This window comes from Oncorhynchus tshawytscha, linkage group LG07 (genome assembly GCF_018296145.1).
Source record: "Oncorhynchus tshawytscha isolate Ot180627B linkage group LG07, Otsh_v2.0, whole genome shotgun sequence".
Taxonomy (NCBI): Eukaryota; Metazoa; Chordata; class Actinopteri; order Salmoniformes; family Salmonidae; genus Oncorhynchus; species Oncorhynchus tshawytscha.
The window spans coordinates 28,587,295-28,613,484 of record NC_056435.1 but is presented as its reverse complement, the minus strand read 5'-3'; the positions used below and the strand labels follow the sequence as shown (position 1 = coordinate 28,613,484).

Here is a 26,190-nt window from a genome sequence, read left to right as displayed (position 1 = left end):
TGCCTACATCCCACTTCAACCATAACTTAACCCTAGCTTCATGCCTACATCCCACTTCAAACCTAACTTAACCCTAGATTCATGCCTACATCCCACTTCAACCCTGCCTTAACCCTAGCTTCATGCCTACATCCCACTTCAACCCTACCTTAACCATAGCTTCATGCCTACATCCCACTTCAACCCTACCTTAACCCTAGCTTCATGCCTACACCCAACTTCAACCCTAACTTAACCCTAGCTTCATGCCTACACCCACTTTAACCCTAACTTAACCCTAGCTTCATGCCTACACCCCACTTCAACCCTACCTTAACCATAGCTTCATGCCTACACCCAACTTCAACCCTAACTTAACCCTAGCTTCATGCCTACACCCAACTTCAACCCTAACTTAACCCTAACTTCATGCCTACACCCCACTTCAACCCTAACTTAACCCTAGCTTCATGCCTACACCCCACTTCAACCCTACCTTAACCATAGCTTCATGCCTACATCCCAGTTCAAGCCTAACCCTGGCTTCATCCCTACATCCCCCTTCAACCCTAACCCTAGCTTCATGCCTACATCCCAGTTCAACCCTAACCCTAGCTTCATGCCTACATCCCAGTTCAACCCTAACCCTAGCTTCATGCCTACACCCCACTTCAACCCTAACTTAATCGTAGCTTCATGCCTACACCCCAGTTCACCCCAACTTCATGCCTATACCCCACTTTCATGCCTACATCCCAGTTCAACCCTAACCATAGCTTCATGCCTACACCCCACTTCAACCCTACCTTAACCCTAGCTTCATGACTACACCCCACTTCAACCCTACCTTAACCCTAGCTTCATGCCTACACCCCACTTCAACCCTACCTTAACCCTAGCTTCATGCCTACACTCCACTTCAACCCTACCTTAACCATAGCTTCATGCCTACACCCCACTTCAACCCTACCTTAACCCTAGCTTCATGCCTACACCCCACTTCAACCTTAACTTAACCATAGCTTCATGCCTACACCCCACTTCAACCCTAACTTAACCCTAGCTTCATGCCTACACTCCACTTCAAACCTACCTTAACCCTAGCTTCATGCCTACACCCCACTTCAACCCTACCTTAACCATAGCTTCATGCCTACACCCCACTTCAACCCTAACTTAACCCTAGCTTCATGCCTACATCCCACTTCAACCCTAACTTAACCCTAGCTTCATGCCTACATCCCACTTCAACCCTAACCCTAGCTTCATGCCTACATCCCACTTCAACCCTAACCCTAGCTTCATGCCTACACCCCAGTTCAACCCTAACCCTAGTATCAGCCTAATATTGGCATAACCATTATGTTCAACCGTGGCTCAAACCTTAACCTAACCCCTCCAAATAGGGCTCCCCCACCTCTGAATTCCCAATTTAAAGGTGCTAAACCTAGAATTTAGCAGAATTTCTACATTGTCCACTTGACCCAATTTCCACTAGATAACACAGCCACAAGCAGCTTTCCCATTTTGACAACAGATGCAGCTCTGTTGGGAGACATCAATAAGTGAATATCACAGCCAATCACATCACTGGAGGGTTAGTAATACTGTGAAACACTATCATTCCACTATTACTGCAGCTATATTATGGACATTTTCAACAACAACAAAACATCTGTATGCAACCATAGACCAAGCTGCAATTCAGATCAAAATAGGGGGTCATTATATTCAAAAAATAAACATCAGTGTTCAGTTTAATGGAATTGAATTACATAGAATTTTATCAAGGCACTTCATGGAAAAATGTACATTTGTTAATTTGGTGTCTTTTTAGATTGTTCTATTTTATTGTATGTTTGTTGTCAAATATTGCCTTTACATTCAAATAAAGCAGATTTCGTGAAAATATTTTTGTTTGTCTTATTGTGTTAACTTTTAGCCTACTTGTTTAGGTTTCTTGTGTGGTCTCAGTTTTCCCACTCACTAGGAATCAAAAGTGGTCTCTAATGAGAAGTAATTTCCTCCCATTGACTGAATCCAGCCTGGCAACAGTAGCCAACTGTACTGTACTAGAGACAGACTAACCCCGAATGGGTTATACAGTACATCTCCCATATTCCCACACAGTTGCCCATATATCAAAGCAATGGATCACTTTAAACTGGTAGTCTACTCAACTATAGTGTGACTTTGGATACAACTTGACAAAACAAATACATGAGGTGAATTGCTCCTGACAAATGCAATAATAATGTATGTTGCTATGACAGTTAAGATTCTTCTGTCTCTATAAACTGACACTGAACACATACATTACATCTTTCTACTCTTACAATTTGCTGTAGGGTTATGGAACGGATCGAAAGCAAAGTATTAATTATTCCCCATTGTATGTATACCATGCCAACATACGAATGTAATGTTTACAATATGTAGCTTTTCATGTGATTGGCTCGGTTCATGACTGTGGGTGGGTCCAGTGCAGTGGGTGGTCAGTAGTCATTTTTAGTCAGTTGGTCCAGACTGTAGACTTTGGGGGAGGGCAGAGGAAATGGAAGTTTAAAACTCCCCCTGTATCCCACTCTGCATTCCAACCCCTGTCTTTCTCTAAATTTTGGAGACCGAGTGTGGGAGAAGACGAAGAGTAGAGGGGGAGGAGATTGGCATCTGTGAGAAAAGCCCGATTGCAGCAGAAGACAGGGCTACTGAGGTTTACAGAACCAGCCACTTGGCCCCAGGAACTGAAATTTGCAATCTAAGGTAAGTCGCAATATCAAGGCTTTGAACTTGACTTGACAGTCTTGATAAATCTTTGGTTATAGTGATATCTATTGTGTTTTTGCTTTGATTTAACAGTGACACAAATATACTATATACCAACATCATTATGTGTGTTTTGAAATAGATACTTTTAAAATGGTTATTCTCAATCTAGAGTGTAATGTTATCAGAGTCAATGTACTTTGTTTTCACGCCACAGTTCCCTTTCAGCCACTCACTCAGCGTAACATACTATGGGGAGTCAATGTCAATGACCGATCATATTCACCTGATGAAAATCACACCCAACAGGCCAATGGATGGAGAAAGGGTCACACAATCGACAAACTTTTCAAGGACACAAAGATTACGATTTTCGGCTTCAACTTAGGTGTCTGTTATTGGGGAGAGAGTACTGGCACCCCTAAATGTTACGAGTTTTGGGTGTTGGTATCAGTTTTTGTGTTTGATAAACGTCAAACTCTTTCTGTTCTTTCTACTCTGTTTGTTCAGCTAATGCTTCCTTGCTTGGGTAGGATTTGTGTTGGCTAAAAACCCACTTCTTTCTGCTCTGCTTGTTCAGCTAATGCTTCCTTGCTTGGGTAGGATTTGTGTTGGCTAAAAACCCACTACTTTCTGCTCTGCTTGTGTAGCCAGTGCTTCCTTGCTTGAATTCAAAAAGGCTAACCAGCTGAGTTTTAACCTCCGACCATACCCTAGGGCATACTCACAAGTGCTGTTCTGTTTGCCTGGGGTGGAAACACGCTCAGTAGGCTTTTGGCTCAGACCAGTGAAGGGTCTTCCGATGAAACCAGTGAAGGTCTTCCGATGAAGCAACCTCAGGAATGGGGTTGTCTGAGGCCGAGAAAGAGCAGCAGCGGTGGTAGGAGTTCATTCTGGTTTCTCTGGCAGTGTTCAGAGTCTAGATTCTGGGGATGATATACTATCCCTGGTTGGCTCAAGGGCAGCTCTGGGGCAGCCTAAAGGTATCGGGAGAAGGTATTTACCTCCTGTCACTTCAGCGCGGTGAAGCGTCACTTACCCCTGTATAAAGATTTTCGCCGATGAGCTAAAGGCGACCTGGGATTCCCCTCATTCAGCCAGGCTGGTGCTACCAGGTTATGGCGAGTTTGTGATTGTAGAGGGTATGAAGAAGGCGGGGCACTTTGCAGTCTGATGGATGGAAAGCTGGTGAGAAACTGAGCTCCAGATGCTAACAACGGGGCTAATCCTAGCAGGGTGCTTCCGAATAAACCGTGCCGGCAGATCAGATAGACAAAGTGTACCAGGGTGAGAGGTGTGCCGGCCCGGTCATTGAATGTGGTCACAATGCTGCAGATGTATCATATCGATTTGCTGCAGGAGCTGAATGCAACTGTGGAGGTGGGGAAGCCAGTTTCAGAGCTTCTCAACAAAATCCGTGCTACGGCTGATTTTGTGCTGCGTCTGTCCCACTGTACTATCCTAGTTGGGGAGAAAGTATGGTAGCAGCGGAGGTGGCTCAGTGCCACCTCTGGTTGACATTGTCCTGGATTCCTGAGAGGGACAGGCGTATGTATTTTGATGAACCAGTTTCACCAAAAGGTTGTTTAGCTTGGCTATGGAGTCCTAACAGGCCCCTTTTAGGGAGAAACAAAAACAGGACGCAGCTCTACGGGTCTTTTTCCAATGAAGATCCTTCACCGGGGCACCTCGGCAGTTCCCGAGGCGTGATGGGAAGGGTCTAGGCCAGAGGCAGGATGCTCCAGGCCAGGGGGCGGCTTCGAGGTTCTGGGCAGTGGCGGACGTCTTGGCACAGGCGCCATGCTTGGTCAAAGGAGACCAGGGTGAAAGAAGCAGACCTCACAACCCTAGCTGGAGGAGGCGTGTTTTTGGGGCCCTCCCCAAGCATTTACGGCGACAACAGTGCTCCCAAGTGGCTTGGTCAATGGGGGCAAGTTACTTGTTGCCAAAGTCCCCAAACCCGGTGTGAGCCGGGTATCAGAACGGCAGTACCATGAAAGCAAATTGTTTCTACCCAAGATTCCTCGGTGTTCAGGGGTATTGAGAGTGTGGTATCGTCCATGTGTGTGCATTCCTCACATTCAGACGCACGGTTGTGGTGGATATGAAAACAAGCATGACAACAACTTTTTTTTTATCCCAGTCATTCAGGAGATAATGTTTGGGAAACTGGCAGTGTGATCTGTCCAGTGGCTGGCATGCACAGTTTCATTGGTTAATGAGGACGGCGACGAGGGGGTACTGTCTGCAGTTCGCTGTGCATCCTCCTCCTTTTCGTGGCATCATTATGTCAATGGTCCCCGAGGTCCTAGCGTCTATCTTGAGAGAGATTTCCTCTCTCCTTCAAAAGCAGGCTATTCGGGTGGTCCCTATGTCTGAAGTACAGAGCGGTTACTTCTTAGTTCCCAAGAGAGATGGAACGTTGTGTCCCATCCTGGACTTCTGTGTTTTAAACCAGCACCTCAAGGTTTGCAAGTTCAAATGCTCACACTCCTCCAGCTATTGTTGTCTGTGCGTCCCATCGATTGGTACAAATCTGTAAATCTGAAAGATGCGTATTTTCATGTGGCTAAACATCCTCCTCACAGAAAGTTTCTGAGGTTTCATTTTAAAGGTGTGGCCTATGAGTTTCTGGTCCTGCCTTTCGGGCTCTCCCTATCACCCGCACCTTTTCTGTGGTGGTGGAGCCGGCTTTGGCACCGGTGTGGTGCCAGGGCTATGAGTATTGGCCTATCTGGGTGATTGGCTGGTCGTAGCGGTGTCGAGGGAACTGGAGGAGCTCCACACATTGGTTTCCCATATTCCGTCTCTGGGCTTCATAGTGAATCACAAGAAAAGTTGTTTGACGCCGGCTCAGCGCATTCAGTTTCTGGGTCTCGTTCTGGACTCGGTTCTGAATCATGCGTTTTTGTCCCAACAGAGGAGGGTCGCATACCGGCTCTGTCTGGCAAGGTTTCAGCTAGAGCACTGTGCCTTTTCGCATGTGCCTGCGGGTATTGGGTCTGATGACCTCTATGATAGCTCTGGTGTCTCTGGGACTTCTGTTGATGCATCTGTTTCAGTGTTGGGTTCAAGGTATCCCCGTGGTGCCTAAGGGACCCGTGACTGCTGTTGCAGGGGATTCTCATGGGCCAGGTAGTGTTCAGCAGGGTGATCACGACAGATGCGTCCTTACTGGGATGGGGAGCGCTGTGTGTGTGGGCTACTCAGAAAGATGGATTTGGTCAACAGCGCAAAGAGCGTAGCATATCAATTACCTAGAGCTTCTGACTGTTTTGCTAGCGCTGAGGCGTTTCCTTTCGATGTTGGAAGGCCAGAATGTGATGGTAAGGTCCAACAACAGGACGGTGGTGGCGTACATCAACAGGCATGGGGGCACGGTCTCTCTCACTCCTACACATGGCCTGTTATCTGCTCGTATGGAGCAGTGCGCATTTCCTGTCGCCCAGGGCGACGTATCTTCCTGGATCTCTCAACGTGGGTGATAGAGAATCATTGTACCATCTAAACCGCTGTGAAATATATTTTTCATAAGCACAAGTATTGTATTTTCAGCTGTTTCAAGCTGGTGTACAAAATCACACAAAAAAGACGCAAAAACTAAACTTATGAACTGGAAGCATAGAAATAGTGAACATAGAACAGATCTACCGCTTCTTAAACTTGCTTTCAATAAGAATGACAGATCTATAACACAGATGTGAATTTGGTCAGGTCTCCCAAAAAGTTACATATTGCAGCTTTAAGTGTGTGTTATTGAACAGTAAGTTGCATTTCATGTCACTGCCTACATTATATTAGTCATGCACATGTCGAGTTTAGCACATTATATTTCCCTCAGAGTTTACTCTGTGTAATCCCGTGTATAGTCAGCAGCTAAATGTGTTAACAAGCTAAGTAAGCTAGCATTGTGTATCTGTAGCATGGTTAGTGCATTAGCACTTCATATTGTGTATATGCATAGAGAACATGTGTATAGCATCATTCCCTTAGTTACCGCTTACATGCAAGTTCTGACTGAAAACTGGTGTAAGCAGACCACTATCTCAAATCTACTGCTGATAATCTGAATAATCCTTCCAAATCTTGGCAAGTAGTTGTAAGTCTGACATCCTAGAGGTGTGCCTCAAGGATCAATTTTAGGTCCACTGTTGTTAAGTATCTACATCAACAACATTGGGAGACATTGAGACAGCTGATGTACATTTTTATGTGGATGACACTGTTCTCTATTCAAGCGGCAGTAGTTTGACTTTGGCTTAAAAACGAACTCAAATGGCTTTTAACATAATTCAACAGAATCTGTACGATTTGAAGCTTGTTCTGAATTGCTCTAAAACAAAATACATGTTATTTTTCCAATACTAAACACTCTGAAAATCATGTCATTACTACCTTGAAAAGGAAGTCTACAGAGCAAGTAAAGACAAATATCTAGGAGTTTGGGCGGATGAGAAGCTGAGCTTCACTAATCATGTTGAGGGCCTGGTAAAAAAGATCAAATTGAGAATAGTTTTTTTCCAGGCTTGTTTTTCTTTGGAGGCCAGATAAGAGCTGCTACGGTGTACATTCCTGTCTATCTTCGACTACCGTGATGGTATTTATATGCAGACCTCAAGCACTACCCTGAAGGCACTTGATTCCGTGTATCATGCAGCTCTTAGGTTTATTACCGACCAAAAGTGTTTGACACGCCACTGTGATCTCTATAGTGCTGTCAGCTGGTCTTCGCTGTCTCTATGTCGGCTTTAACATTGGTATGCTATGATCAATAAGGCCATTTTTGGAAGACTGTCACTTGATCCCTGTTCTTATTTGACAAGGTCAGAAAATAAACATCAGTTACAGTCTCACTCCTACTTACTTCTAACGGTCCCTAAAATCAGAACAGATCATTGCAAAAAAGTGTTTTAACTACTCAGCTCGGTGGTCTTGGAATTCTCTCCAGAACAGCTTGAAACCCCAGGATCTTCTTACTGAGGAATGTGATTGTCATTCGGACTTGGTGCGGTGGTACATTGGATTGACTAGTTCATCAATGGCGCTTGTATGTCTCTGTCATTTAAATGTATTTGTGTTTTCCTAAAACAAAAACAAAAAAATGATGGTGTGCCTATGTCTGTAAGTTGTTACAGTTGGTCTGATATTTGTACGTGGTAGTCCTTTATTAGTGGACGACGGGTCGCAACAATAACCGCCATGTCAGTCATACTGCATGAGGAGTTATTGTACACCCGTCTATTAAATGGATGTATGCTTTTGCATACTATTTGAGTGAAGATGGCACTTTAGCGTGCCTTTCCAGTGTATTAATCCAGTTAGCATTTAGTAGTTAGTCAAGCCTAACGTGGCACCGGCGCATGTTACTTCGGTGATTGTGTTGTGTCCCACCCTTTCCGATGTCTTTATGGGATTCAGTGAGATTCCATCCATTCAGTTATTAGTAATGGTGTAGTCATTCATGTGTTATTGCCAACTAGTGGTGCTTTAGTTTAAGCCTTTCATGTGTAATAACCTGTTATAGTGATGTCATATAGTTTATATTTGTCATGCAATGTCATTGTATAATAGCTGTATATCATTCCTGATTTTGATGGCACTTTAGTTATCTGCTTCCTCCTATAGGAACCACGCATACACACACATCCACACACACCTTCACACCCAAGTGTGCCTTGTGTCAAGCCGTAGCTCTGTATATGCTGTGCTGCCTTCATACGGTGCTGTTACATACGGTCTATCTTGAAGTAAACTGCAAGTCAACTATTCACTGTGCCTTCCCATCAGTGCATCCTGACCGAGGCCCAGATGCAAGCACGCCCATACCAAACCAGCAACCTAAGAATAATACACCTTTAGCCCTCCAAATCAAATCAAATCAAATCAAATCAAATTTTATTTGTCACATACACATGGTTAGCAGATGTTAATGCGAGTGTAGCGAAATGCTTGTGCTTCTAGTTCCGACAATGCAGTAATAACGAGCAAGTAATCTAACTAACAATTCCAAAAAAAAAACTACTGTCTTATACACAGTGTAAGGGGATAAAGAATATGTACATAAGGATATATGAATGAGTGATGGTACAGAGCAGCATAGGCAAGATACAGTAGATGATATCGAGTACAGTATATACATATGAGATAAGTATGTAAACCAAGTGGCATAGTTAAAGTGGCTAGTGATACATGTATTACATAAGGATGCAGTCGATGATATAGAGTACAGTATCAACGTATGCATATGAGATGAACAATGTAGGGTAAGTAACATTATATAAGGTAGCATTGTTTAAAGTGGCTAGTGATATATTTACATAATTTCCCATCAATTCCCATGATTAAAGTGGCTGGAGTAGAGTCAGTGTCATTGACAGTGTGTTGGCAGTAGCCACTCAATGTTAGTGGTGGCTGTTTAACAGTCTGATGGCCTTGAGATAGAAGCTGTTTTTCAGTCTCTCGGTCCCAGCTTTGATGCACCTGTACTGACCTCGCCTTCTGGATGACAGCGGGGTGAACAGGCAGTGGCTCGGGTGGTTGATGTCCTTGATGATCTTTATGGCCTTCCTGTAGCATCGGGTGGTGTAGGTGTCCTGGAGGGCAGGTAGTTTGCCCCCGGTGATGCGTTGTGCAGACCTCACTACCCTCTGGAGAGCCTTACGGTTGAGGGCGGTGCAGTTGCCATACCAGGCGGTGATACAGCCCGCCAGGATGCTCTCGATTGTGCATCTGTAGAAGTTTGTGAGTGCTTTTGGTGACAAGCCGAATTTCTTCAGCCTCCTGAGGTTGAAGAGGCGCTGCTGCGCCTTCCTCACGATGCTGTCTGTGTGAGTGGACCAATTCAGTTTGTCTGTGATGTGTATGCCGAGGAACTTAAAACTTGCTACCCTCTCCACTACTGTTCCATCGATGTGGATGGGGGTGTTCCCTCTGCTGTTTCCTGAAGTCCACAATCATCTCCTTAGTTTTGTTGACGTTGAGTGTGAGGTTATTTTCCTGACACCACACTCCGAGGGCCCTCACCTCCTCCCTGTAGGCCGTCTCGTCGTTGTTGGTAATCAAGCCTACCACTGTTGTGTCGTCCGCAAACTTGATGATTGAGTTGGAGGCGTGCATGGCCACGCAGTCGTGGGTGAACAGGGAGTACAGGAGGGGCTCAGAACGCACCCTTGTGGGGCCCCAGTGTTGAGGATCAGCGGGGAGGAGATGTTGTTGCCTACCCTCACCACCTGGGGCGGCCCGTCAGGAAGTCCAGTACCCAGTTGCACAGGGCGGGGTCGAGACCCAGGGTCTCGAGCTTGATGACGAGCTTGGAGGGTACTATGGTGTTGAATGCCGAGCTGTAGTCGATGAACAGCATTCTCACATAGGTATTCCTCTTGTCCAGATGGGTTAGGGCAGTGTGCAGTGTGGTTGAGATTGCATCGTCTGTGGACCTATTTGGGCGGTAAGCAAATTGGAGTGGGTCAAGGGTGTCAGGTAGGGTGGAGGTGATATGGTCCTTGACTAGTCTCTCAAAGCACTTCATGATGACGGATGTGAGTGCTACGGGCGGTAGTCGTTTAGCTCAGTTACCTTAGCTTTCTTGGGAACAGGAACAATGGTGGCCCTCTTGAAGCATGTGGGAACAGCAGACTGGTATAGGGATTGGTTGAATATGTCCGTAAACACACCGGCCAGCTGGTCTGCGCATGCTCTGAGGGCGCGGCTGGGGATGCCGTCTGGGCCTGCAGCCTTGCGAGGGTTAACACGTTTAAATGTCTTACTCACTTCGGCTGCAGTGAAGGAGAGACCGCATGATTCCGTTGCAGGCCGTGTCAGTGGCACTGTATTGTCCTCAAAGCGGGCAAAAAGTTATTTAGTCTGCCTGGGAGCAAGACATCCTGGTCCGTGACTGGGCTGGGTTTCTTCCTGTAGTCAAGCTACATTGTGGTCCGTTCAAACCTGGTTAAAGTGTTTACTCCCAGATCAAGATGCAGCGAGTTACCGGTGAAGCCTGGACCTGGTCTGATCATCCACGGCACCACGCCTAACCTTATCCTAGTTGTTGTAGCACAGCAGAGTATTCACAGTATTCACAGTATGCACAGTATGCACAGTATTCACATGGGAAAGAAAACGACCTTCAGCCTCTTATTGAGGGAGCTGCCAAGACAACACTCCTCTCCACCCAGTCCCTTCCTCTCCAGCCAGGCCAGATGGGACACAACTCCAGACGAGTGGGAGACCTTCAGAGAGTACAGGTTCGTCCCAGACTCCCATCTGAGCCACAAGAACAGAGGGACAGTCTCACTCAGCTACGTGAGCAACAAGAAGAGACCTCATACCCCAGTCCATAGCTAGACTCTCTCTCACTAAGCCAGCCTCTACAGAGTCCTCATCCTGAGGCATCCCTGCAGCAGAGAGAGTTCTGCCGACACCACCACGGCCCGCATCAGAGCTTGCTGAGCATGTGGAGCCATGACCCAATGAAGAGGATAAGGCTTGTGATGGACAGTATGACAACTGTGAGTTGACTGACCCTCCACCGTGGCCTCAGCATATGATGAGTCACTTCTGCGTGTCATCAGAGTGGCACTCCAAGCCTACAGTGCAGCTACCAAGAGCCTCCTCCAGCAGCAGCTGAGTTTTCTCAGTCCCTGCACTCACCACACCTGTCTGAAGGCTATTCATCCACTAGTGGTCCAGCTAAGAGACATACTGTACCCACCTATCAGCTCCCAGACATTTCCAGTGTGGAGAACCAGCCCGCTGACAGTGCCAGGGTGTATCTACCTGTTCCTGCCACTGGTTCTCATTTTGCCCTCAGCATGGGTATCCATCCTGTTCCTGACAAGGTATTCCAGTCTGCCACCGTTAGCCAACAGTAGCCTGCAGCCAGCTGCTGTTCCAGAGTGGCCACCCTCTCCAGCTACAGAGCATCAGTCAGCAGTCAGCCATCGTGGAGCTCTAGACCACCAGTATCTCTTCCACCAGCTGTAGCACTGGGATCCTCAGCCCCTGTCCCCGTATCTGGGGCGGCAGGGTAGCCTAGTGGTTAGAGCGTTGGAATAGTAACCGGAAGGTTGCAAGTTCAAATCCCCGAGCTGACAAGGTATAAATCTGTCGTTCTGCCCCCGAACAGGCAGTTAACCCACTGTTCCTAGGCCGTCATTGAAAATAAGAATTTGTTCTTAACTGACTTGCCTAGTTAAATGAAGGTAAAATAAAAAAATAAAAAACATCTCTTCCACCAGCTGTAGCCCAGGGATCCTCAGCCCCTGTCCCAGTATCTCTTCCACCAGCTGTAGCCCAGGGGCCACCACCTGTCTCTAAGCTAAGAGTCATCCCTGTTCCAGTTTGGGGGGCTTCAGAAGCCAACAACAAGCCCCCACCTGCTCCTGATGAGGAGCCTAGCTCATCTCCAGCCACGGTCCCTCACATGTTGCCACGGTCCCTCACATGTTGCTAGGACTACAGTACTACAGTACTACAGTAAGTCTTACAGGTCCCCTTACAGATTGTATATCACCATAGTATGTCATACCGAGTGACCAACTGAAAGGGAACGTACAGTTTTGAATATAACTACTGTTTCCTAAAGGAGGGAGCGAGGTATAACATATTTTGGCCCCGCGCCGTCAGGGGGTTTGGGCTTGCTGAAGAGCGGTACTGAATTGAGGAAATACATGCAAGCAACTGTATTATAGCCAGGAAGGCGGGGCTTCCGAGGGCAGTCTCGGCATCAATTGGCCCATTGGGAGTGATTTCAGTTTTCTTCAGGTGAATATGATTGGTCGTTGACTCCCCATAGTATTTTTTTGCCTCATTCCCTCCTTCAGGGAACAGTAGCTATATTCATAACTGTACATTCTCCCTCCTACTATGTTAATTCCTCAGGTTTGCTCCTCTTCGTACTAGGTAAGTACTACATAAACAGTACAGTTTACCTCAGCAGTGAAAAAGCCTAATGCCAACCCGATAAAAGAATGTGACGAGACACATACCTTTTAGAATAGTCATTACCAATCTAATGGAAACAAATCTCCCTCTCACTATTTAACGCAGGGGAACATGTATGTGTTGTATTTGAATTTAGAAAGGAGAAGTACAGTACACACACACACAGTCTGCTCTATTCTGGAACTGAATGTCTGAACCTAGTCCTCCATTGGCATTCATCCCATAAACAGGCGCTGTCAGAATGGGCCAGCTTGAATGGGCAAGCTAGAGGAGACCGCGAAATGAACTCCTCTCAAGAAATACTCTTATTCCAGCCATTTGTTGTTGAATGGTGATGCATATTAGATTATTTACAGTATGAGGATGGGGATGGGATATAACCTTGTCCTGCATTGCTTCTAGACATCTGTATATATGTGCACAGGCTCACAGGAAAGGCATACGTCTACATACAGTTGAGGTCGGAAGTTTACATACACTTAGTTTGGAGTCATTAAAACTCCACACATTTCTTGTTAACAAACTATAGTTTTGGCAAGTCGGTTAGGACATCTAGTTTGTGTATGACAAAAGAAATTTTTCCAACAATTGTTAACAGACAGATTATTTCACTTATAATTCACTGTATCACAATTCCAGTGGGTCAGAAGTTTACATACACTAAGTTGACTGTGCGTGTAAACAGCTTGGAAAATTCCAGAAAATTATGTCATGGCTTTAGAAGTTTCTGATAGGCTAATTGACATCATTTGAGTCAATTGGAGATGTCCCTGTGGATTTATTTCAAGGCCTACCTTCAAACTCAGTGCCCCTGTGCTTGACATCATGGGAAAGTCAAACGAAATCAGGCAAGACCGCAGAAAACAATTGCAGACCTCCACAAATCTGGTTCATCCTTGGGAACAATTTCCAAACACCTGAAGTTACCACGTTCATCTGTACTAACAATAGTACGCAAGTATAAACACCATGGGACCACGCAGCCGTCATACCACTCAGGAAGGAGACGTGTTCTGTCTCCTAGAGATGAATGTACTTTGGTGCGAAAAGTGCAAAACAATCTCAGAACAACAGCAAAGGACCTTGTTAAGATGCTGGAGGAAACAGGTACAAAAGTATCTACATCCACAGTAAAATGAGGCCAATATCGACATAACCTGAAAGGCCACTCAGCAAGGAAGAAGCCACTGCTCCAAAACCGCCATAAAAAAGACAGACTACGGTTTGTAACTGCACATGGGGACAAAGATCATACTTTTTGGAGAAATGTCCTCTGGTCTGATGAAACAAAAAATAGAACTGTTTGGCCATAATGATCATTGTTATGTTTGGAGGACAAAGGGGGAGGCTTGCAAGCCAAAGAACACCATCCCAACCATGAAGCACGGGGGTGGCAGCATAATGTTGTGGGGGTGCTTTGCTGCAGGAGGGACTAGTGCACTTCACAAAATAGATGGCATCATGAGGTAGGAAAATTATGTGGATATATTGAGGCAACATCTCAAGACATCAGTCAGGAAGTTAAAGCCTTCACCCAACTTATTTTGAGAAGCTTGTGGAAGGCTACCCGAAACGTTTGACCAAAGTTAAACAATTTAAAGGCAATGCTACCAAATACTAATTGAGTGCATGTAAACTTCTGACCCACTGGGAATGTGATGAAAGAAATAAAAGCTGAAATAAATAATTCTCTCTACTGCTATTATGACATTTCACATTCTTCAAATAAAGTGGTGATCCTAACTGACCTAAGACCAGGAATTTTTACTAGAATTAAATGTCAGGAAAAACCGAGTCTAAATATATTTGTCTAAGGTGTAAGTAAACTTCCGATTTCAACTGTACATGTTTCTAGTCTGATTGAAATGCTAATAGTAATAATAGTAGCAGCAGACAGGGGTTTCAGACAAGTGATGGGACATTTACTTTCTAAACCTACAGCATGTTGGAGCTCTACTATGTTCTTCAAACGCAGTTCAGGCTCTCTAGATTCCCCTGACTTATTCCCCTGACTAAGATGCCTGTGGTGGGTTGATAGATAGGCAGAGAGAGATAATCACTGCAGGCATATGTTGAGGAGCATGATGAAAGTGAACATGTTTCCCCCTGAGAGAGCGATAGAGAGAGAGAGCAAGAGAGAGAGCGAGAGAGAGAGCGAGAGAGAGTATTTCAGGCAACTATCTCAAGACTCTGTCTATGTCCAGGACCCCTGGGTGTGGCTTCAGTGGAAGCTCCCAGCAGCAGCCATCATGGTTCTCCTGCTCATGTCTGTGACTGTGCTGCATCTGCTCACTCTGGCCATGCTGTTCATCGCTACCATGGAGAAGGTGAGACACTCTCCACTGTTAGCCAATCTCAACAACTAACAAAGTTAGTGTGAGAGAGGTAGAACAATTATTGTTATCAATCAATAATAACAAACCTCCTGGCATTGACAACTTAGATGGAAAGCTACTGAGGATGGTAGCTTACTCTATGGCCACTCCTATCTGTCATATCTTTAATCAGAGTCTAGAGGGAGTTGCACCACTGCACCATTCGGGGGGCTCACGAATGGTGCAGCGGTCTAAGGCACTGCATCTCAGTGCTAGAGGCATCACTACAGACCCTGGTTTGAATCCAGGCTGCATCACACCCGACCGTGATTAGGAGTCCCATGATTGGGAGTCCCATTGTGCGGTGCACAATTGGCCCAGCGTCGTCCAGGTTTAGCCTATGTAGACCATCATTGTAAATAAGAATTTGTTCTTAACTGACTTGCCTAGTTAAATAAAGGTTAAATAAAAATAATAATATATAAAAAATTGTCCTCAGGCATGGAGGAAAGCCAAAGGAATTCTGCTACCCAAGAGTGGTAAAACAACCTTTACTGGTTCTAACAGCAGACGTTTCTGCCAGCTCTTAGCAAACTATTGTAAAAATTGTGTTTGCCCAAATACAATGCTTTTTCTCTGACACACACACTTACCCCACCAGACATGCCGCCACGGGTCTTTCACAGTCCCCAAATCCAGAACAAATTCAAGAAAGTGTACATAATTTTATGGAGACATTATTGCATGGAACTTCCTTCCATCTCATATTGCTTAAATGAACAGCAACCCTTTTTTGAAACAGATAAAGCAACACCTCACAACGACTCTCCCTTATTTGACCTAGTTATGTTGTGTGTATGTATTGATATGTAGGCCATGTGTGCCATTTTTACATGTATGTAGTTCTGTCTTTGAGCTGTTCCTGTCTATTAATGTTCTGTATTATGTCATGTTTCATGTTCTGTGTGGACCCCAGGAAGCGTAGCTGCTGCTTTCGCAACAGCTAATGGGGATCCTAATAAAACACCAAAATACCAAATCCGACTCTGCAGCACTCCCTTTTCCTGGCATATGTTGCTGATATGAGTATCAAAGGCTGAAGAGAGCAACCACAACAACGTTGAATATCAACCTACGGATAGTACTATGGTGCTTAAGATAAACCTACCGTGACCTTATATAACATGCAGGAATTTGATTTGTGGATATCCAATCACATCGAAAGCTCTGAAGGAATCCAACAGTGGGATGTAGCCAACCCACTTTTATGATATGGGCAGATTGCCTGCTGAACTAAACCTTTCTTCTATTGTGTGTCTCGCTCTAGTCCTGGTGGGTCTGGACCGATGCTGAGATCACAGACCTCTGGTATAACTGCATTCATGATAACGCAACGGGAAACTGGCTGTGTGCTGCCTCCAATGAAAATGGTAAATAAAATAGGACGTTTTATCCAGGCTACGTGTGGTCTTTAGGATCTAGTCTACATGTGAATGAGGATGTCACTTTATGTCACCGCTTCCCATCGTTATTCTGTGTAATTATGCCTTTGAGTGATCATGTGCATGATGTTTGTGTTTTTGTGTTTCAATGTAGTCTTTATATTCAATGTGTTGTCCCAATGACATGGAGTCTTATGGCTCATCTCTTGTTCCTCCAGACTGGTTGCAGGCTGTCCAAGCCCTGATGGTCTTCTCTGTGGTCTTCTCCTCTATCTCCTTCCTGGTCTTCCTGGGTCAGCTCTTCACCTTGTCTAAAGTCGGGCTTTTCTATTTCACAGGCCTTTGTCAGGTCTTCGCAGGTACTGTACTGGACCAGAACTTACCAGTTTATGGCAGCCTAGTTATTTTGTGTGTGTACTTACTGTATATTATTTTAGAGGGTTTGTCATTAACCTAGATAAGTTGCTTCCTCATTCTCTGTTAATTGTGGTTATTGATTCACACACGTTTATTCTCGGGAGATAATTTACCCTCCCTCTCCCCTGTCTGCTTTGCTCCTCCAGGTTTCACATCATTTGCCGCCTCGCTCATCTTCACGTTCCACCGTAAGGAAATCCTGGAGGACTCTAGAGACCTAAGCATGGGTCACTTTGGCTACTGCTTCATCCTGGCATGGTCCTGTGTACCCCTCCTGCTCTTCAGTGGAGTTCTGTATGTCCACCTGCGCAAGAGGCAGTGAGCCAAGACAGACGTGAGGTCAATCAGCAGCATCATTCAATATTACTTGGTACTGTTATCCTGTTATCACTCGACTGTGGTGAACAACAACAGAGACGCAATGTGCGATGAAAGAGAGGTCTTTATTTTCTCTGTAATAGATTTCCAATGGGATTTACATACACTACATGACCAAAAGTATGTGGACACCTGCTCATCGAACACCTCATTCCAAAATCATGGGCATTAATATGGAGTTGCCCCCCCCCCCCTTTGCTGCAATAACAGCATCAACTCTTCTGGGAAGTATTTCCACTATATGTTGGAACATTGCTGGAGGGACTTGCTTCCAATCACAGCCACAAGAGCATTAGTGAGATCCGGCACTGATGTTGGGCAATTATGCTTTGCTCACAGTCAGCATTCCAATTCATCCCACAGGAGTTAGATGGGGGCTCTGTGCAGGCCAGTCAAGTTCTTCCACACTGATCTCGACAAAGCATTTGTGCACGGGGTCATTGTCATGCTGAAACAGGAAAGGGCCCTCCCCAATCTGTAGCCACAAAGTTGGAAGCACAGAATCGTCTAGAACGTCATTGTATGCTGTTGTGTTAAGATTTCCCTTCACTGGAACTAAGGGGCCGAGCCCAAACCATGAAAAACAGCCCCAGACTATTATTCCTCCTCCACCAAACTTTACAGTTGGTACTATGCATTGGGGCAGGTAGTGTTCTCCTGGCATCCACCAAACCCAAAGTCGTCCATCGGACTGCCAGATGGTGAAGAGGGATTCATCACTCCAGAGAATGCGTTTCCACTGCTCCAGAGTAGTCCAATGGCGGAAAGCTTTACACCACTCCAGCAGACGCTTGGCATTGAGCATGGTGATTTTAGGCTTGTGTGCGGCTGCTCGGCCAGGGAAACCAATTTCATGAAGATCCAGACGAACAGTTCTTGTGCTGACGTTGCTTCCAGAAGCAGTTTGGAACTCGGTAGTGAGTGTTGCAACTGAGGACAGAATTTTTATGCGCTACGCCCTTCAGCACTCGGCGGTCCCGTTCTGTCAGCTTGTGTGGCCTACCACTTCGCGGCTGAGCCGTTGTTGCTCCTAGACATTCCACTTCACAATGACAGCACTTACAGTTGACCGTGGTAGCTTCAGCATTGCAGAAATTTGACAAACTGACTTGTTGGAAAGTTAGCATCCTATGACCGTGCCACGAGAGCTGTCAGTAAGGCCGTTCTTCTGCCAATGTTTGTCTATGGAGATTGCATGGCTGTGTGCTAAATTTGATACACCTGTCAGCAACGGGTGTGGCTGAAATAGCCATACCCACTAATTTGAATGGGTGTCCACATACTTCTCTATATATATAGTGTATGTATTGTGTGCATACTATTACTGTATCTGTGAAATACACTTTTTCTCATTTAATCTATCAATTGAGTAATTTCATTTTATAGAACAATTTTTGACTGTAGGCAATATTGCTGCAGCTTGGGTTAATTCTGTCGTTTCTGTGATGAAGTATTTGATTGCATAAAATCTTCCTCATGATCAGTAAGAAAAAAAAAGTTGTGGAGTTAATGGCTCTTGTGTGTTTAATTCCTCTGTGAAAGCTTCTTTAAATTCCTACCACATGCCCATTGTGAAGAACTCCAGTATGCCGTACTATAATAACCTCTGTAGGGTGTGCCACTATGTCCTTTGAGCTTCAGAGACACTCCTGTGAAGGGGCATTCATAGGTAGCTACCACACTCACACCACAACATTACTATCTTACTCTAAAAAAAAAAAACACTTTATGCTCAAATAACATCATTAGCTGACTGTTCCACTTTGTAGAAACCCGTATCTCATGACATCATTCTGAGCATGGATGGTGGAAATTCAATGAGAGTCAATAGAAGGTGTGGGAAGAGAGGACTGCCCCCAGCGAGGCTTCCCCAAGTAGTCAGTGGGACTCCAGTCCTGCTCCTGTGGCTAGCAGACCTGCCCGTCTGGCTGGACCGGTCTCAGGAGTCAACTATGAAGTGAATGAAAAGGTTTTCTTTCATCACCACATAATAGATAACACAAGGGAAGAAATATTACATACACTCTCTGTAGGGAGTCACCTAAAAACTGCTTTATTTTGGAAGATAGCCACACAGAATCCACAAGTTGGAACACAAGTTGACATGAGGATTTGAAAGTTGTCCACTGTGCACTTCAGGGTAAGAAGTGGCGATTCTCTCGAGGAAACAGGGTCGTGACCCGATCGTGGCTGCGAGAGACTGAAAGGATCTGTCAGCAGAGCAGATTGCTTGGAGCAGAGAGAGAGAGGCAATGTGAGCAGAGAGAGAGGCAACGTGAGCAGAGAGAGAGGAGGAAGGTAAGAGTGAGGGAGGAGTTGTACGAGAGGGGAGGAGGAAGATAAGATAATCTGTTATAAATTGGAGGTAATCAGTCATCATATTTTAGGACATGAAGTGTGAGTGTGAAGGGTGAGTTGTCTTTTTCTATGGCCACTATCATTATTTCATCGTTTTTAGTGGTTATGATCTCTTTAGTGATTATATATCATAACTCACTCAAAGCTATTTGTTCCTTACATCAACAAGGACTTGTGACATGTTTGTGAAAGGCTGGGAACTTTTTTTGCCTGTGTTTTCAAGATCGTTCCCTTGAAGATGTATCTGTGTCCTTACCTTATTTAACTGATTCTGGACAATGCTTTCAATGAGATCTAATGCGAGAATCAAGATTCATTGGTGACTGCGTTTCTCTCAGAGGAAACAGAGGTAGTGAAAAGGAGACTTCTACCGCACACAATTTTCCAGTAACAAATAGCATATCATCACCAGTTAGTGTAATTGGTGTCATGATTTTGGCTGGACCTGTGCTGCCCTAGTAGTGCTTGTAGGTGGGGGTGTACCCCCCCTCCCCCGCAGAGTTCAGAAGACAACCCTCATTCCCAAAGACCGAGGAGGCTACATACTGTACGGCCATGTCAAACTCCCAGGAACAGAGTCTGAATAAGGATGTGATATTTCTGCCGATGTCTGAGTCCAGCCCGGAGTACCTTCACTGCGAGAGGGAGCGCTATGCGCTAGAACGCCTGCTGAGTGCGGGCCCCGAGGCCTTCTACACCACGCTGAGTGCAGAGCACCTCGTCCCCTTCCTCTCCCCAGAGGAGGTGAACCAGATCAGTGGCAGGGTCAAGGACTACCATAGCAGCTATGAGGAGTTGGAGGGGGCTGAGGAGGGTGGCAACTCAGGTGTGCAAGACTTCTCCGCCAGGTACTTCCCCACCCACTCAGACATCCCCGCACCGTGCCTGGAGCTGGGCTGGCCTGAGGGGGTCACCTGGGTGGGAATGGGACGCGCCATGGGCTACACCAGCCCACCTGCAGATGAACAACCTCCTGTCAGAGAGATCATCAGAAGACTACTGCAGGGGGCTAGCAAGGTATGTCTGAGTGATTGAAGATGATATACTTTTAAGGCACAAAAATATAATCAGGCCTACATGCATTTGGCACATCAGTAAAAATATTGGATTGTATGACGATTATTCGTAGCGGATGGCTGAGTTCATCGCTACTGCTTTAATGGGACCTAGAGGTGCTGTCAAGCCGGATCCAGAAATGCCTTTTCTTTGCTGGGTCAGTGTTGTTGATGGTGCCTCTTCAGTATGTTGTGTTAGGGTTTGCGACCTGGTCAGGCAGGAATATCCACTCGGTCACATATTAATATTCCTCTGACAGAGTGTCTGCTGTACAGGTTGTTGCCATGGTGACAGACAGACTGACAGATAGCACTGTGATTGGGGATCTACGCACTATCGCTTCACGGGGAGTCCCTGTTTACATTGTCCTGAACCAGAGATCCAGCCAGGAGAACCTCCCCCCTCACAGGCTGAGGCATCCGGTGAGTAACTACACCATATACGTAAGGACTACAGACTCTGACTCCTGATGTCATTCATACCATTTAGCCAATCCCACATACCTTGTTAATTCACACAGTACCAAACCAACAGCTCAACATTTTAATAATCTTTGTCACAGTGCATCAGGTTTCATAAAAGCAGTACGAACTTTATGAGAGGGGAGTCATTAACCTGACATCTGGCTCTTGAGAAGCTGATGCACACCCAGGCTGACTAGTCTCTGGTAACTCCTTTTTTTTGGCATTTGTCGAATGTATCTGGGTGAAGCAACACAACTGAACAGGTTGTTCTGCATTTACTGTGTCAGTCTGTGCATCTCTTGGTGTGGCTAAGGTCACGTCTGTGGTAATGATATACAAGACAAAGGATATTATGGTGGACTACAGGAAAAGGAGGACCGAGCACACCTCCATTCTCATCGATGAGGCTGTAGTGGAGCAGGTTGAGAGCTTCAAGTTCCTTGGTGTCCACATCACCAACAAACTAACATGGTCCAAACACACCAAGACAGTCGTGAAGAGGGCACAACAAAACCTATTCCCCCTCAGGAGACTGAAAAGATTTGGCATGGGTCCTCAGATCCTCAAAAGGCTTTATAGCTGCACCATCGAGAGCATCCTGACGGGTTGCATCACCGCCTGGTATGACAACTGCTCTGCCTCCGACCGCAAGGCACTACAGAAGTTAGTGCGTACGGCCTAATACGTCACCGGGGCCAAGCTTCCTGCCATCCATGACCTCTATACGAGTCGGTGTCAGAGGAAGGCCCTAAATATTGTCAAAGACTCCAGCCACTCGAGTCATAGACTATTCTCTCTGCTACCGCATGGCAAGCAGTACTGGAGCAAAAAGTCTAGGTCCAAGACGCTTCTCAAAAGCTTCTACACAGTACCTCAATTACCTCGACTAACCGGTGCCCCCACACATTGACTCTGTACCGGTACCCCCTGTAGCCTCGCTATTGTTATTTTGCTGCTGCTCTTGAATTATTTGTTACATTTATTTCTTACTTTTTTCAGGTATTTTTCTTAAAACTGCATTGTTGGTTAAGGGCTTGTAAGTAAGCATTTCACTGTAAGGTCTACACTTGTTGTATTCGGCGTATGTGACAAATAACATTTGATTTGATGTATACTGTATATTCTGGCAGTATTTAAGTAAATTCAAAGTCTATGTCTGAATCGACAGGGTTGAAATAAAGTTGATTACCTTGTATTCTGCACTTCACAGAATATACAGGTTCGTGTTCTTGGAGGAAAGACCTTCTGTTCGCGGGAGGGAAAGATAGTGATGGGGGAATTGAAGGACAACTTCCTCCTTGTGGATTTGGAGACCGTGGTTAATGGCAGCTACAGGTAAAGCAGCTAGGTGCTCTCCACAGGTTATAACTTATTACATACTCAGTTACCCTCTGGCATCAAATAACAGCTTGTTATTGTGTTCACTAGCTTCACATGGTCAGACGCCCACCTGCACCGTCACTGGTGACGGTGCTGAGTGGCCCGGTAGTGGAATCCTTCGACCGAGAGTTCCGGATCGTCTTTGCAGCCTCACTTCCAGTTCCAGACACATGGAAGACCCCCAAGGCCCCTATAGATGAGCCCCATCACCACTCAGTGCTCCTGGACCTCAACAACCGGCCCATGTATTTCCCCATGGAGCCTATCAACAGCCCCCCTGCTCCCCCACCTGCAGACTACACCCTGGATTGGGAGGCCCTGGGCGTCATCCACAGAGGAAGTCCTGTCAATCAACACGGTGAACCCATGGACATGAATGTGAACATGGAGGAACCATTGCAACATTTTACAGCAGTGAACAAAAAGCCACCTTTTGGGGAGGAGTTTTGTCCGAAGGAAGTTGATCACCTCACAACTACGCATGCATACGAGGGGAGGTACGTGTGATGTAACCAGAGGGATTGCCACAATGTGATTTCCATACCTGTTTTTATGCCACAGAAGGCCAGATTTCCTAACCATTTGAAACCAGTGAAAGGTTTTTGATCCGCGCGTGTACGGCTCTAAAGTGTACAAAAAAGTCAGTTTTGTGCACTCAGGTTTGATCGTTTACCTTTCATTCCCTTCTAAACATGTGTCAACAGGTGCAAACATGGCCCTTGTGTCAACGCAGGCCCATATCGTTGTGAGCTTCGGGGTGTAGAAACCTTAGAACATATGAAGCCAGTCATAGAACGCACGTAATGTGTGATTGTATGTACTGTGAGCCACTGTCTTGATTGTAGTTGCTCTCTGTGTCACCTTTATCTGTAATACTTTTATCTTGTGGGGACAGTAGCAGTTTCTGTATGATCGGTGCTCAGGTCATTTCGTTCTTTTCACGTTACAGAATATGGGCCAACAATGTCAATTCGGAGAGCGAAATTCAGCTGGATAATCAAACAACTTTTAAGTGAGTCCATTTTTGGGAAGTATGAGACTCATACGTGCTCGGTTTGCAATGTTATGGCATATCCTTAAGAAGAGAATGAGTTTTATTTAGAATAACTCTCCACAATACTTTGAGTAGCAATGTTATAACACCTGTCTGGTTTCGGATGATTCTGCAGCGGAGATTTACCCTCTCAGGAAGAGAACCAGCCGTCCGCTGAAACAGAAACCCAACACAGGTGTGTAACGCTGTGATAATTGTGACTATAATTGTGATTGTGAATTAACTTTCAGAACTCCAATTAATTAAATGGATACATTACCATAGTAAACCTAGCCATACTTTGTCAGTAAATAGTACTAAAATGTAATTATTCTCTTGAAGGGTCCAACTCAAAACATATGGCATACACCTCTCCAAACAGAGGAGCTCTGAAGTTGATGAGAAAGAGTCTGTGGGGCCCAGTGAAAACAAAATGGAGACAGGCTCACGAGAGGAAGCTGTGGGCTTTCCCTCCAGAGAGAGAAGAGATCGTCCAACTAGAAGGGAAGATGTTATGGCAGAGGAGTTAGGCACAGAGGCAACTGAATCTAGAGTAAACTCTGGTGCTGATAGCCCCTCTATATCTAGGGTGAGCCTCTGGTTTATAAATATACACACAGTCCCACTGCTACTGATTCATCCTGTATGGAAATACGAATCTGTCTCATTTGGAGTACAATAAAATCAAATACTGTTAGATGTTAAAGGACAGAGTATGGACAGTGAAGGTTTGCCTTTCTCTTATGCAGAGACCTCTGATATTGAAGGTGCCTCAAAGTGAAAGCTTCAGCTCTTTGAGTGACATCATGAGGAGGCTGCAGCCTTGTCAGAGCTCTTCAACCCAGCTAAGGAGGGGTGCTAAGACCACCGTGTCAGAACTCAGCAGTTCCATGATGGAACTGAGTGTGATGCATACAGACCCAGGCTTTAAAGAGAAGGGACCATCAGTACCACAAGCCAGTGTAAGTGTAAGGATTTAGGATTTATGTCACACCCTCACTGTATTTATGTATGTATGTATGTATGTATGTATGTATGTATGTATGTATGTATGTATGTATGTATGTATGTATGTATGTATGTATGTATGTATGTATGTATGTATGTATGTATGTATGTATGTATGTATGTATGTATGTATGTATGTATGTATGTATGTATGTATGTATGTGTGTGTGTGTGTGTGTGTGTGTGTGTGTGTGTGTGTGTGTGTGTGTGTGTGTGTGTGTGAGAGCAAGATAAAAATAGAAACCATCTACTGAGACATTCCCTGGTTTTCTCTTTTTCCGACAGTACTTTTCTGACCCTATTCGAATGACCCCAGCCTTCGCCCTGATGAGGAAGAGGAATGATGAGTTTAAAACGGGGATCCTTAGGCCTCCCAAAACCTTTCTGCCTCCTACCACCAGGCCTCACAGTGGCAGCGTAGGACTCCAGAGGGACTGGAGAAGACCACAGAGTGACTGGGATCTAGGGAAGGAGGATAGAAAGTGATTGAGTGAAGAGGATGGAAGAGAACGGGGAAATGTCACGATGCGAATGGGACAGACAATGGTAGCTGCATTGAGAGCAGAGTCTAGTGTTGAATCACACGGACAAAATTGATGTGCAACTTCAGTGAAAATGCTTACTGTATTTACCTGGAAGATGAAGCAGGGAAGCCATCTGTTAATGACAGTAGTTTGAAATGTATTGTAATGTAACGTAATGGATGTGACCAATGCAAACTCAATTGATCATCTCTCATAATACCAACGTTGTAGGTCCTACAAGATGGTAAAATGCTCAGCAGAACAAATCTAAACAGCCACAGTATTCATGGTTTCAGGCCCCACACAAATGTATACATACAGGTCGATGACTAGAACAATAGATTTCTTGACATATTCATTTGTTTCTTATGGAATATTGGATTAGGACTGTTTTTCATTATATGTCAAACTGAATAAAATAACCTTTCATAATATTAATACACACAGGTTGATCTGTTTAATATAACTTTCAATCCTATAATATTTAGTTTATTGTCATGATTAACTATGTCTCTGTCCTCGCAAATATACTATATTTTATAGTCCAGGGAAGACAAAAAACAAACATATTTTCCATAGTATATACAGTATATCGGGGCGGCAGGGTAGCCTAGTGGTTAGAGCATTGGACTAGTAAACGAAAGGTTGCAAGTTCAAATCCCCAACCTGAACAGGCAGTTAACCCATTGTTCCTACGCCGTCATTGAAAATAAGAATTTGTTCTTAACTGACTTGCCTAGTTAAATAAAGGTAAATAAAATAAAAATATCCCTTTCAGCCAAATAGTCATATTCTGGTTCAGATGGCAGTAGTATTACGAGTGTGTTCATGATATCCACAATGTGGCTGGGCGTTCCTCATTGAGGACCATGTATGTTGCATTGATCCGATCTGTAGTAGACTATGGCAGTATAGCATCTGGTTCAGCAGCCTGGACCTCATTGGAAAGGCTAGATGTCACATAGTGGGGTGTTTTGGACCTCCCCTGTGGCTGCACTACAGGTGGAGATGAGGGACATGCCATTGCAGATTAGGAGACAGCAGCTGGCAATTAATTATTGGATCAACCTAGAGGGTATCTCATCCTGCGAAAGGGATTTTACAGGCATGCTGGGAACACGAGCGAAG

At 45.2% G+C, this 26,190-nt stretch overlaps 2 protein-coding genes across 4 annotated transcripts; both read left to right on the top strand.

Moving 5' to 3' along the window:
* The first annotated feature begins 2,571 nt into the window (after window positions 1-2,571).
* On the top strand, window positions 2,572-17,435 carry emp3a (epithelial membrane protein 3a). 3 transcript variants are annotated; one of them, XM_024426733.2, is made up of 6 exons: window positions 2,572-2,742; window positions 11,982-12,219; window positions 14,892-15,014; window positions 16,330-16,432; window positions 16,663-16,803; window positions 17,008-17,435. In XM_024426733.2, exons 2-6 carry the CDS (start codon window positions 12,187-12,189, stop codon window positions 17,181-17,183), a joined length of 576 nt encoding a protein of 191 aa, XP_024282501.1. In that variant the 5' UTR covers window positions 2,572-2,742; window positions 11,982-12,186; the 3' UTR covers window positions 17,184-17,435. The 3 variants fall into 3 exon arrangements, with proteins under 3 accessions (XP_024282501.1, XP_042180178.1, XP_024282502.1); XM_042324244.1 differs by lacking the exon at window positions 11,982-12,219 and adding an exon at window positions 12,625-12,645 and having other exon boundaries at window positions 2,574-2,742; XM_024426734.2 differs by lacking the exon at window positions 11,982-12,219 and having other exon boundaries at window positions 2,576-2,742.
* A 2,117-nt stretch (window positions 17,436-19,552) lies between these two features.
* Window positions 19,553-25,502, top strand: fam83e (family with sequence similarity 83 member E). Its single transcript, XM_042324243.1, is given in 10 exon segments — window positions 19,553-20,614; window positions 20,929-21,075; window positions 22,328-22,452; window positions 22,546-22,574; window positions 22,577-22,994; window positions 23,447-23,509; window positions 23,667-23,726; window positions 23,873-24,119; window positions 24,280-24,492; window positions 24,824-25,502. Coding segments are annotated over 10 exon segments (1,965 nt in total). The 5' UTR covers window positions 19,553-20,152; the 3' UTR covers window positions 25,025-25,502.
* Window positions 25,503-26,190: the final 688 nt, after the last annotated feature.

What these genes read in the sequence shown, in the direction of transcription:
- emp3a (XM_024426733.2), top strand. Translation starts at nt 12,187, where the DNA reads ATGTTGCTAGGACTACAGTACTACAGTACTACA. An exon ending in TCATCGCTACCATGGAGAAG is followed by an intron (nt 15,015 to 16,329) that starts GTGAGACACTCT and finishes GTCTCGCTCTAG; the next exon opens with TCCTGGTGGGTCTGGACCGA. An exon ending in CCTTTGTCAGGTCTTCGCAG is followed by an intron (nt 16,804 to 17,007) that starts GTACTGTACTGG and finishes TTGCTCCTCCAG; the next exon opens with GTTTCACATCATTTGCCGCC.